This window comes from Dipodomys merriami, unplaced genomic scaffold (genome assembly GCF_024711535.1).
Source record: "Dipodomys merriami isolate MVZ:Mamm:240054 unplaced genomic scaffold, mDipMer1.0.p SCAF_5, whole genome shotgun sequence".
Classification (NCBI taxonomy): domain Eukaryota; kingdom Metazoa; phylum Chordata; class Mammalia; order Rodentia; family Heteromyidae; genus Dipodomys; species Dipodomys merriami.
Window position 1 is genome coordinate 42,623,973 of NW_027206068.1, and position 13,518 is coordinate 42,637,490.

General features: G+C 34.9%; 1 protein-coding gene across 8 annotated transcripts in view; it reads right to left on the bottom strand.

The window, feature by feature from the left end:
• Positions 1-9,749: 9,749 nt before the first annotated feature.
• Positions 9,750-13,518, bottom strand: part of Sgce (sarcoglycan epsilon) — a 74,744-nt gene continuing 70,975 nt past the window's right edge. For 4 of the 8 annotated variants that reach the window (XM_069996516.1, XM_069996515.1, XM_069996512.1 and 1 more), the window contains 3 exons: positions 12,825-12,868; positions 11,907-11,941; positions 9,750-10,039 (listed from right to left, as the gene is read on the bottom strand). In XM_069996516.1, coding sequence (XP_069852617.1) covers positions 9,989-10,039; positions 11,907-11,941; positions 12,825-12,868 — 130 coding nt within the window. In that variant the 3' untranslated portion in view covers positions 9,750-9,988. The remainder of the gene's footprint in view (positions 10,040-11,906; positions 11,942-12,824; positions 12,869-13,518) is intronic. The other 4 variants (XM_069996518.1, XM_069996517.1, XM_069996514.1 and 1 more) reach the window with 1 other exon arrangement.

Genomic DNA, 13,518 nt, shown 5'->3' on the forward strand with positions numbered 1-13,518 from the left:
CAGTTCTAGTATTTTCTGAGCAGGACTATGGACAAAGAACAGACATTAGGGAACAAAATGGCGACAAGACCATCCTTTCCTAACTGAAGTAATGTGTTTGCTTCATATTTGGCAATAGCCTTGAAAATACCAATGGAGTTATATGGGGAGATCAGAAAGAAGACACCAGAGGATTGGTAACCTTCTCTCTCTCTCAACATTCTGGTCATCTTTAAAATACTAAGAGAGCTATGCAAAGATAGCAGAAATAGGAATGCTTACAGGCGCCAGCCCTTGCCCGCTTGTGGTTTTTTCTTCTTTCAAGTGCAAGATCCTGACATTTCTTTTTGAAATATTTTGAACAAAGTATATATTTAGATGGTTTCAAACACAAAACTATTAAGGCAAATAGTGAAAGACTTTTATTTTTACTTCACAGTCCCTCATCTGCCTGGTTCTCATGACTGCTGCTCCCTAGGTACACGTGCCCTCACAGACTAGGTTTTTGTATTATAAAAGTCTGTTATACACTAAAAGAAACAAAACATTCTTACTCTTTGTCCTCTCCTAGCACAAACGGTGCCAGATTTCTGCACTTTTTTTTTAACCTATAGATATTCTTTGGGATCTTTCTGTCTCAGTGGATCATCACCCATTCTTGGTCACCATCATATTGAAGTGGTATGTGGGATGGCTGCTACATGAGATCACCCTTATTCTGGGTATTACATCATCACCATTCCCTTATTAATGATGTCAATTCCAACCAAATGATATTAAAAGTAATACCACACTGAGTATCTTTATTTATACACCATGTTCCACTAATGTAAGTGCATGTGTAAGATAAGTTACCATATATCATATTAATATTCACAGCTAAAACACTCTCCATTGAGACCCTAGGAATTTGTACTTCCAAAAGTTATGCATCAGTGTTACCTCCCTAACATAACAGCTTCCCCCCCGGACATCATGTGCTATCGATTTGTGTTTTGTCATATATTTAAGAACTATCAATTGTTTCCTCTCTGTGAACAAATGGCCCATTCTGCTTGCCCTCTGTTGTAGTACATTTGAGCAGCTACAACAAAATATAGACTAGTTGCTTCCCAAATCACACAAATTTATTTCTCATATTTCCAAACACTGGGGAAGACCAAGATCAAAGCATTGGCAGATTCATTGTTCGGTGTCTTGTTTCCTGGTTCAGAGACAGCTGTCTTCCCACTGTGTTCTCACATGGTGGAAGGGGCAATGAGTTTCTCTGGGGTCTCTTTTTATATGTCCACTAAGCCCATTAATAAGGGCTCTGCCTTCATGACCTAGTTACCTTCCAAAGATCTCCCCTCCTAATATGATCATGGTCATATTTGGGGTTGGATTTCAACATAGGAATTAGGGGGGTGGCACATATTTGTGAAGTTAGCCATTTGCATAGAATATGCTTATGTTTTTATTCTGTAAAAAAAAGAGATACTTTAAAATATATAATCAAGCTTTTCTTTCATGACCTTCTGGATTTTGAATCATTTTATATAGAAGATTTCTCTATTTCTTTTTAATAATTTAAAAGTCATAAAAAAGCAACCCACATTTTTTGTGTACTTTCTTTCGAGAATAATCTATCAAGCCCCTGCACCGATTCTTGCATTGGGTCATTGGGTTTTCCATACTTTTGTTGTTGTTGTTGTTTTGTTGTTGAGTTCTTTTAATGAGGTATAGACACATGATTTGCAAATATTTTCTCCAGTTCCATGAGTTTTCTTTTTAGTCTCTTAATGGTGTCTTTTGATACATAAAGATTTTTAATTTTGATGAAGTACAATTTTTTTAATTCTTTAAGAGCTTATAGTTTATTTTTTAAGTTCAGGTGTGATTCATTTTGAATTTTTAGAAAGTACGGTGCACAGTAAGAGTCAAACATCTTTTTTTTTAGTACTGAATATTAAACCCAAGGCTTCATGAATACTAGGCAAGTGCTCTGCCACTGAGCTCCATTTCTCTCCCTTTAAAAACTTTATTTTGAGAACACATCCTTTTCCAGTGGTCAAGCACCAATGGATCATGTGTGTTGCACACTCTCTCACACACACATACACCTTCGTTTCCAAAGTTTTCCTTCTACATAGCTGTGATATGTTATTGACACTACAAATTAAATGTTTGTATAATAAGTAATCAATAGCATGGATTACAAATCATCCTTTAAACCATGTAGGAATTAAAAAGTACCAAAGGTACAACAGTTCTGTCTTTATATTTCCCTACATATTTACTGCTACTGATGGTGTTTATTTTTTCATATGGCTTCAAGTTACTGTTTTGTGTCAATTTATTTTAACCTGATGGACACTAGTATTTCTTGTGGTCTAATGAGAAGGTATAATGATCATAAACTCCCCCTGCTTTTGTATTTGGTTTGTCCTCCATTCTTTCCAAGTTTGGAAGGTTAGTTTTACTAGTCATAGAATTCCAAGTTGGAAGATTTGTTTGTTTTAGATTGCTGTAATTCTAAGGAATATGGTGGAGAAAAACATAAATTGCTTTGAACTGATTTCTAATTTCTACTATTGATGGAAGCTAAAAGTAAAACTGATTATTTGAAATGATGGGAAGTTCTTGTAATGGTTTGCCTATATGTCTCCTTCTTCACTTCTAAACAGAAATAACTTTAGCAAATTAATGTCCCTATTTCTCTGTTCTATATTGCATTATGAGAAAGGGGTGAATATATTCATCATCTTAGTATATGTCTCTAAATCAAGAGGAGCCCAACAGAAAGACCCATTTGAAGCTGGTGTAACTCTGGTGTGATTCATGATAATTTGGGGAAGTTGATGAAGGTTTGGTGTCCTATGTATGTGAAAAGAAATGAATAACTAAAGCCAGTATACAGTTGTGATTACATTAATGGCTGCATTAATAACATCCCCATATTCACAGTGTGTAACTGTGTAACCCTATATCCATTACACTGCACTCAGATTTAAAGCTCAGTCAGTTTACTTTCTTGGGCCCATGAGATATTAGCAAATAAAAACTTAAAAGAATTTTTTTTGCTTATCCAATACATGATGAATGACTGAGTAAACCTAAAATCAGTTAAATTTGGAAGAAATCAGGTTTTCCTACCATCTCAGCTGAAGCCATCCTACATCAGCCAACAAATACAATAGTCATCCAACCTCAAGACATATGAGGAAATGCAACTAAAACCAGAAGGTACTTTTAAGTAAAGCCAGCCTAAATAGCTGAGCCACAAAGTGCTCAAATGGTTATTATTTGAAGCTGAGTTCTAGGAGATTGTTGCACATCATATTTGTAGCACTTGACAAGCAACACAATCAATAAATATGGTATATATCATAAGCTATTTCAGAGATACGTTCCCTGTTTCTTAATTTTTTTTAACTACTTAGAATTTTCATGAAACACTTCCAGACTTGTGAGCCACTGCAATGTAGTCATTGGGCATGGTGTGGATTTGATTTCTTTAAATCAAAATTTTAAATCATGGTTACCATTTATCAACAATATTCCATGCACTGTTCTTGAATCACCAGGAATTGCATGGATGACTGTATTTAACTTTGACTAAGAGCTGATGGGCTCAGCATTCGCATATCTGAACACAAAAAAGAATCAAGTTTGACTTGTTTGAATTTTCCAATAATTTTCAGAAATGAGAGATCAATGGAGAAGAATTAGCTCCTAATTATTTACTTTTGAAGTGTGTTTGCTCCTCTTGAGGTTTGTCTAAGATAGTCCCATGTTATACATTCACCTGACACAAGACCCCTGGACTTCATTATCTTTATCTACAGAAGAACCTTTGGACATTGTGTTCTGATAGGGACATCACTAAGTATTAGTATACATGGCTAGTTAATGTGTGACTATCTGTTGTAGCCTACAAAATTGTTTCAGAGGATTACCATAAACTTATATACACAAAAATTTGGCATATGGTGTTGAAAACTCCTGAGATGGCACGTCTACCCTTTCTTTGTCCTAGAAAGACTTGGCCTTTGTAACTAGAAAAAAAATGCTCAAAACTAAACTCTTGATTTTATCCTTGAAAACTGTTCTTGCCTCAAACTTCACAAATTCAGTAAATGAATTTCAAAATACATATATCCAAGAACTAAGGTCATAATTCTGGGCGACATCTTGATTTCTCCTTTTCTGTTCATATCTACTCCATTTGTAAATTCTATCAAGTCTACATCCAAAATATTTCTGAAAGATAAACATTTCTCTTCCTTTCTTCTTTACCATACAGAACAAGAACAATGGTTCTTCTGCCCTCTCTGTATTAATTTCTTGCATTTTCACCTATTCTTTGTATTTGTATTGGATTTGTACTTTTTTCATCTTAAGATACTTTAACACTTGCAGAAGTTTTACATATAGTACTACCATCCCCATACAGATTTACAAATCTGAGTATTGTACTGATCTAGCATTGGCATTTATAAAAATCCGTCCATCTTGAAAATTTATTCTAAAACAACTGAGAATAAGTCACAAGCATGATTTCTCTTTGCCATCAAACCTTTTTGGGTATATTGTTTAAAAGTAAACAATTTTATTATACAATCTCAGTTGAATGATTAAACCCAAGAATTCATCGTCTATACAATCCTCTTATCTAATTTTCAGATCTTACCCAAATTTTACCACTTGTTCTAATAAAGTACTTTTCCTGATTTGGAATTCAGTTCTGAGTCACACATTCACATCTTATGTCTAAGTGTTCTTTAATTCGGAGTTTCACAGCTTTATAGCTTTGAAGATTCAGGCTGTTTCATAGACTGCCCTTAAATTTGATACTACCAGGTATTTTCTTGCTTAGATTTAGATAGGCATTTGGGGCAGAACAGCCACAAAAATGGTGGTCCTTTCAGTGCATCTTCTCAGGAAGTACATGGTATCACTTTGTCTCATGAGCCATGGAATCTTGAACAATGTTTTCCAGGTTTCTTCACAATAAAGTTATTTTTTCCTTTTGTATTTGGTATGAGTTGAATTTTGTTCACCCAAAGTATATGTTGACAGAAAACAGAAGCAGAGTCACAAATAATGCTTTAATGAACCTCTGGGTTCATTGCAATGGCCAGGCAAAGGCATCCGAAATATCTATGGACAAATAAGTTATTGAAAATGTGAAGAATGCATACAATGAGGTCTTATACAGGCTGAAATTCTGCTGCATGCTAAAACATGAATGAATCTTGTAGACATTATGCTAAAAGAAATAATCCTGAAAGTACAAAGACTCTGCTCGTAAGATTTTTAAATGGTAAAATATAAAAGTAGTTAACAAGGTTGTGAAGAGGGGCAATTTAATGCTTACTGAGTTTCAGTAATCCAGCTTCAGTTTTCAAAATGAAAAAGTTCTAGAAAACCATGTGAATTTATTTAACATTATTGAAATATAACAGTAATTATAATGACTAGGCTGGCTCTTTTAGAATAGTAAAGACAGTAAATTTAACACTTCTTACAATAATAACAATAATTTTAAAAGATGTATAGAATGCTATGAGAAGTTACTCACACTAAGTGGAAATCAAAGAAATAGTGACTGGAACCAGTACTTTCAGTGAATGATATCATTTTTGCCATCTTAACAACCTATCTTCACATAATTTAGAATATAAAGTAGTATCACCTTTTTGAAAGCTGTGTTCTAAGGGATTTTTTTTTTTTTGCCACTGTGACAAATTCTATAGAGAAACAATTTAGAACAGGGAACCACTTATTGTTATCATGGCTTTAGAGGCTTGAGTCCATGGTTGGTTGGCTTCATTGTTTCTGGGCTTTGGAGAGGCAGAACATCATGCAGATGATGTTACAGAGCAAAGTTGTTCACCTAATGGCAGCTGGGAAATAAGAACAACAGGAAGGAGCCAGAACCAACACATATTCACCAAAAGGAACCATCCCTCCAATCACACCTTACCTAACTCAGTTCCACCCCCTTCCAACAGTCTGCTGAAATGTTGAATCCATCAATGAATTTAATCACTAGTTAAGAGCTCTTTTGGCCTAACATCTCTGGAAACACCATCATAGATCCACCTAGTTTTATGTTTTCGATTCTCCTCGGTATCTCAATCTAATGAAATTTGTAATCAAGAATATTAACCATCACAAAATATTCAGCAATAATTTAAATGTGAAAAAATATATGTGAAGTCTTAATGGTAAATGTACCTAAAATGTCAACTTATTTGGAAACAGGATTGTTGTTAATACAATTAACTAAGATGAAGTCATATTGGACTAGGGTATGCTCTTAGTCATGATAAGAAGAGGTGAAAATGTACAAGAGATGTACAAGAGGAAAGATGTAATGTGGTGTCAGACAAAGAGTGAATTGCCCTAGATGCAAGGCAACAAAAGTCAAGGGTTACTATGAATCACCACAATCCAGAAAAAGGCAAGGAAGGACTGTCCCCTAGACTTCAAGAAGAAACACAGTCCTGCTGACTTTTTTTCCCCCAACTTGATATCTGTTCTTTATTCATTGCAATGCTGACTTTATTGTGCTATTCAATTTTAAATACAAGTCTCATCTTCTCTACCTCTTTTAAAACTGCCTTCTAGACAAGTGATGGTTGCTCATACCTGTAATCTGAGATCTGAGGAACCTGAGATCTGAGGCTCCTGGTTTGAAGCCAGCCTAATCTGGAAAGGCTGTGAGACTCTTTTTTAAAATTATTTTTATTTTTTTTGGGGGGGGGTCCAGTCGTGGGGCCTGAACTCTGGGCCTGGGCGCTGTCCCTCAGCTCTTCAGCTCAAGGTTAGCACTCTACCACTTGAGCCACAGTGCCACTTCCGGGATTTTTCTTTTTGCTTATGTGGTGCTGAGGAATCGAACCCAGGGCCTCAGTCATGCAAGGCAACTGCTCTACCACTGAGCCACCTTCTCAGCCCAAGGCTGTGAGATTCATCTCCAATTAACCCCCGCTGACTTCTTTATTTAAGACTTCCAGCCTCCATAGCCGTGATACAACACATACCTGTTGTTGGTATACTATGGGAAATTAATGAGTGATATTTTGAGTGTACATGACTAACCTATTTTGCACATGTATAATGTTACTACAATAGTAAAACATGTGTGTAGTTATTTATATATCCATATATTTCCTAGTTTTATCCATTAGAAACAGTTAGAAACAAAATACCCCTTAATGCCTTGTGCCCAATCTTGGTCCTATGAAACCAAAACTTAGGGAAAAGGCTAATTTCAAGGCTGAGGTAGAGAAAATATTAGATGAGCCTGACATCTACTTTAGAAAAGAAAATGCTCCAAGAATGGACATTTATTAAAAGAACTCAGAAGCCAGCTAGAATGGGTACAGTCTGGCCAAATATGTGATCACCTGATTCATAAGATTTGAAAAATAATGTATTATAATTTATAGGTAAGTACTAGCAAATATACCAATGAATGTCCACACACATCCATCAGTTTGCTAAACAACAACACAAATATGGGTTCGAACTGATATTTCCAAATACAGTCCAATAATATAGATCATTTTAGTGTTTCTTCTTCCATATTGGTAACCCCCTTCCCTTCCACAATCCACAAAATTCTTGTTTGAACAATCATAAAAGGAAGTTTTAAGTATTATTAGGTAACTATGGCAGGGAATGGTTGCTCAAAGAGGAGGGGGTTGATATTGATTGGACAGACTACCACCATCTACTTCCCTTACATAGCTTTGGGTATGTGCTCACACTGTTTGCCCTGACAAGACTTAAGCATGCCTGGTGCGTGCTCATCCTTCAAATCTTATCTTAAATGTTTTCTCTTCAGATAGAGTGATTCTTTCCCTGCAATTTAAGTAGCTCACATTCTTCATTCTTTACTACAACAGTTTTTAACCTTCATAACCTTTAAATTAGACAAGAGGTTAATTCTGTTGGCAAATATTTATTTAGCACCAACTAAGGCCAGACATTATACTAGACCTTTTCTTAAAAAAAAAAAAGTCTTGCACCATACCTGTTTCATTTAACACTGTATAATTCAATACCTAGAAGAACACAGAAGGTCCTAAATATTTGATCAGTGAATGACTGTAATGGCTCTAAAACTCAATTCAAGAAAAATATTTTGAGATGTTTAAAAAAAAACATGGGTCTATTATTCAGCTAGACAACTTTGTTTTAATCATTCCTCATCATCTTAACCCTTTTAAACTTGTTTTAAGAACATTCCTGTACCCTCAAATTAAAGTAATGAGGACATCTAAGCACCTAAAAATTAAACAAAAAGTACATAAAAAACAAAGATGCACTGTACCCAATTCAGTGAATGTGAAGGAATGATCTGATCATAGAAATGATGTAGCTCATATACAGTCTTTAAAAATGTAATGGATTTTCTATAAAAATAAGCAATATTATATTTTAATTTTGTGAAATGTTAATAAAATACCATCCCTGATCAAAAGATTCTGAAACGTATCCAACTGCACGTACCCTATCCTACTGGAGAAACAATTATAGCATGTTTTGGCTGAGCAACAACCAAGGAATGTGCAGATAACTTACTGGGTATCAGTTTTCTCATCAATTCCCGTGGCTTCAAAGACTACATTTACCCAATGACCCAAGCAGAGAATCAGTGAGACCTCTATTCTGAATCTGAAAATTCATGTCTTAACTTGTCTACTTCTCATAAGGAATATCTGGAGTCTGTACTCAAGTTTACGAAATCCTGGAAATGCACAAAAACACAATAGTTTGTTAGGTCAAAGGCTGACTGTAGTCAACTTTCAAAAAGGTATTTGGAAGTTCTGTTGAAAACCCAGAATTTTCCATAAGATTGAATGGCTGGAATAGAAATTCTCAGCCTATGGCAGAATCCCACTTTAAAAAACAAACAAACAAACAAAACAAAACAAAAAACCAACAACACAGAATTAAACCAATGAAACAAGGATTAAGGTTGAAGCACCAATAGAGGGAAATTTATTTGGATTCTTTCTTCCAGTCAAAATGTTAAGTAAAAGGCAAAATCGCTTGTTCAGGGGGATTGAGACTAACTAATTTTCCTTGATTTCCTTGATGCTAGTCAATGATGTCATTTCCATTAAATTCCTCGGTGTGGTCAGCACAAAAACCAGAGCAAACTCAGACTGTATTTTCCAGTACCCATCATAGTTACTTACCAGAAAAAAAGGAGAGAATTTCCTGACTCCTGATCCAAAGTTTGTTATCAACTGTGTTTTTGTTTCTATTCATTTAGCTGCCATGCCAACTGATCTGATGGGCACTTGGATCCAATAATGCCCAAGATGCAAGCAACAGACCAACAGAGGAAACTCTCTTAATCCCTGAACATTAACTTTAGCAATTGGATCCTGTAGAGCTAATTCATATCACTATTAATAACTATTCTCTTTCAGAGTTAATAGTTTCTGGCTTGGTTTAAAGACCAAATATCTGATTTTGGAGTCAGTTCAGTATACAACCTGGGCTGTCCTGTGTGAACACTAAATGTAGTCTGAAACATCGCGGGAAGCCTAATATAAAACCAGAGGCAGTATGGTGCACAAGACTTAGAGTATTATTTAAATAGATATATCACTTGGAGCATAGAAGCTTAAATACTTTATTGCTCATAGGAAGTGCTTAATAAAATCTTGTCGAATGAAGATGAACATATGAACCTTTTCGTAGCAACTAAAAGATTTCTACCAAATAAGAAACAAGTGCTTGTCTGAAGTAAATTTTACCAGGCATTAGGCTTCATTAATATTTATTTTAAAGATCACTTTTTATTGTAACAAATATAAAGTCATCAGTGTCTTACAAATTGTCAAAAAATGCTATAAGTACAAAAGAAATACATTAGTAAAATGAAAGTTACGTTGTATTATTTGGTATGTACTTAATACTGTCAACATGCATACTGTATGCCAGAAAGCTCATGCATTATTGGAAGAGGAAGGAAGTAGGACATGACTGCTGTGTTGCTTGCTTATAAATTCATTGCTTCAGTCAATTTTCTTTCTTCAGGGATACCATTTACCTGCAACACGGAAGAGTGAATATGAACGAGTATGACTTTGGCAAGGTTTGAACACCATTAGATTTTGTGTACAAGAAATTACGGCAAGGAGAAATTTTCTTTTAAATGTAATTTAAATAATTGCATGTATTTTTTCTCTGCATTTGCTTAAAAAAATAAAAGAAAGAAAGAAAAAACCAAATTAGTCCTCCCTTCTTGAATCTGTTTTCTATTTCTCAAAAAGTATGGCCTGAAAAATCCCTCCCACAATAAACAAACAGAATGAGGTTAACTGCGGGATATATGACTGTACCTTTTAATCCTGTCTTTAAAAGAAAAAAAAGAAATACCAGGTAGATTGCAAGGGCAGAGAAAATGAGAAAACCGGAAGGGGCATCAAACTTAATGGTTTGGGTCTAATCCAAAAGGTAGTGTTATTGTCCACTTCTAACTGCCCTATTATCCCAGCTAGCACTCAAGCCCAGGAATACAACACCAGCAGCCAGTTCACTTCTTAAATTTTTGATAAGAATTTAAAAGAAAACAGCCAACCACATCAGACAAGCTTCAAATTCTACCCTCCCCTTATAAAAGTTTACATAGGTAACTACAAATAAAATGACTTGCTATCCAAGGGACAAACTCAGTACCTCAATTACCTTCATATGGCAAACTGTGACACCAGCACAGATGCTGGTGCTTAGAAAAAGCCTGTTTCCATTTCTTAATAATCATGCACAGATGTAGTTGAGTCTTTATAGTACTGGATAACCAGGGTGCGAGAAGAGAAAAGCTCAAGTGTACTCACTCATGAAAATACCCAGAGCACAAACTGAATCCATGCATGTGCAGACAAAACAGAATAATTTAGAAACTAGGAAACATCATTTTGCATGTAAATGAATTAAAGGGAATAAAAAATAAAAGTGCCCCTTAGCTCCCTCTCTAAGAGAAAGACCTGCACTTAGTGTTAAAAACAGAGGCAGAAGCATGACAATCACTCATAATTATATCAAATGCTAGCGTAGTCCCTCTTTCTTTGGCTCTTAAGACATTTTGGAGATTTACTGATGACACAACAATAACAACAAAGCAACTAAGAAGAGACAGTGCACTTTTGTGGACAACACAATCCAAACTGCAAAAAAACACAAGTAAACAAGAAGCTAACAAGCTACCGTACTAACTACAGTACAAAGCTATATTGCCTCAAGCAAAATCTCTGCTCCCCAAAACCTGTTTTAGAAAAATAATTCAGGAAAATAAATTGAACAGCCTAAAATCCCCCTAGGGAAAGTATGTGGCTCTTACCACATCTGCTCAGGCATAAATTCTCCTTTTAGGGAAGTTTCTCCATTACTAAAATGAAGCAAACTAACAAGTCTGCTTGCTAAAAACCTATTTGACTATCAAACAGGTAGCATCATTTAAAACTATCATTCCTAATATCATCTACTCAAGTTTTCTACTTCTTTTCATGTGGAAATAAGTAAAATTTGGATTTTAAAAATGCTCAAAACGATATTTACAATTTTTCTAGAAACTCCCTTCTCTTAACTCTATACCTGAAACAATAAAAAATTAGAAGACAAACATCTTAGAGGAGGTAGAAAGTCCATGAAATTAATGAGAAAGAGGTTTGTCCATTTCTATGGCAGAAATATTCCTTTAATTGTTTTAACCTCTTTAAAAAACAGTCATAAAATTAGTGATAGTAAGGATTATTTTTCTTTTTCTTCAAGTGACAAGCGTTAATATATCAATAAATTGAATAGTCTTGTTGAATCATGTCAGCATTTAATTAAAACAAGTCATGAAAATTGTGGGGAAAATGTGATAAACATTATCTCATTATTAAAATCTGATGAAAAGCTTCATTTATACTTGCCTCAAATCTTTGAAAAGTTGTCAAACGAAAATCTCCTTAAATTCCCGAAAGCAATAATAGAGAAGATAATTTCCAAATGAAAACATCCAATACATTTCTATATGTGCCTGAAGTTTTTAACAGGATACTTATTTAAGAGATTCCCTACCACAATGCCCCTATTCATACTTAGAATTCCGTACCCAACTTACGTTTTAAAACTTCTCTTGCTTTTTCCAAAAGAGCTACAAAGGCATTACCGGTTGCCTGGCAATTAGAACTAGGAATCAACCACTAATTAGAAGACAATCATGAATAAGTTATCTATTCATTATGGAGATGAATGAAATAATTGGCGGTGGAAAATTTTTAGGGACACTTGAAAGAAATACACTTAAAGAAAGCAAGTCTTAGGAAAATAGAACAGTCCAGGGAAATTTTTCCGCCATCTTGTTGTCACTGGTCATGTTATAACAGCTTTTTAAAGCCGATTTAAAACCAGACTAACCATTTCTCATTTATCCTCCTGAGGCCTCAGTGATTAGTTACAATAGTTTCCTTTTTTAAGAGTCAGTTTCAAGCTGCTCACTTACTGAGACAAATCCTGGATGCATCCAAGCTAAAAAATCTTTCATTTTAAGGGAAAGAATAGGGAGTTCCACCCAAGGAAGGGGATTTTATTCAGTCTTCCTTAATTAGACAGGACCTCCATGGATGTTTTTGCACTAGATCATTTACCCCATGTTTAACATTCTGATGCCAATAATCTATGCAATAATCTAAGCTACTATTCTGAGATTCTAAGTCTGATTAAGGAATGATACAACTGTTTTGTCTTCTTTAGTAAAGCTAAAGCTTTGTAACATATACAATGCTATAATTACCTTTTAACCTATTAGCTTCATCCATAAACATCCATTTACTATTTTTAGTACTCACCTGTACTCTGCTGTTGGGGAATCTGAGTCTGGTGTGGCAAGTTCCTAGAAATGATTAAAATTATTGAGTAAAGTTGTGTTTATATGCACATAAATAAAGAACAGACATACTAGCATTAAAAAATACACACAACCCCTTTTCCCCCTTTACAAGTTTATGAATAAGAAAACTAATATCTGAGGAGGATAAATAATAACCATGTTTGATAAGAGTCATGGAGTTCTTTGAGACTCATTGATAAACAACAATAACAACGAAGCTATGGGGAGACGGTTCACTTTTGTCAATAACACAATCCAAACTGCAAACAAACAAAGAAAAATAAATCCCAACACACACACACACACACACACACACACACACACACACACACACACACACACACACACACGAGAAAGCAAGAAGCTAACAAGCCACAGTACTAAGAGAAAGAGAGATCAAAGTTAATCTTGCCTCAAGCAAAATTTCTACTTCCCAAAACCTGTTTTAGAAAAATAATTCAGGAAAATAAATTGAACAGCCTAAAATCCCTCCAGGGAAAGTCTTCGGCTCTTATGCCTGCTCAGGCATAAATTTTCCTTGTAGGGAAGTTCCCCCATTACTAAAACACAGCACACTTGCTATGCTCTAAACTCCCTAACTATAGCCTTGAGAGGCAGGTATTAATATTTTTCCCAATTGACAGATGACAAAA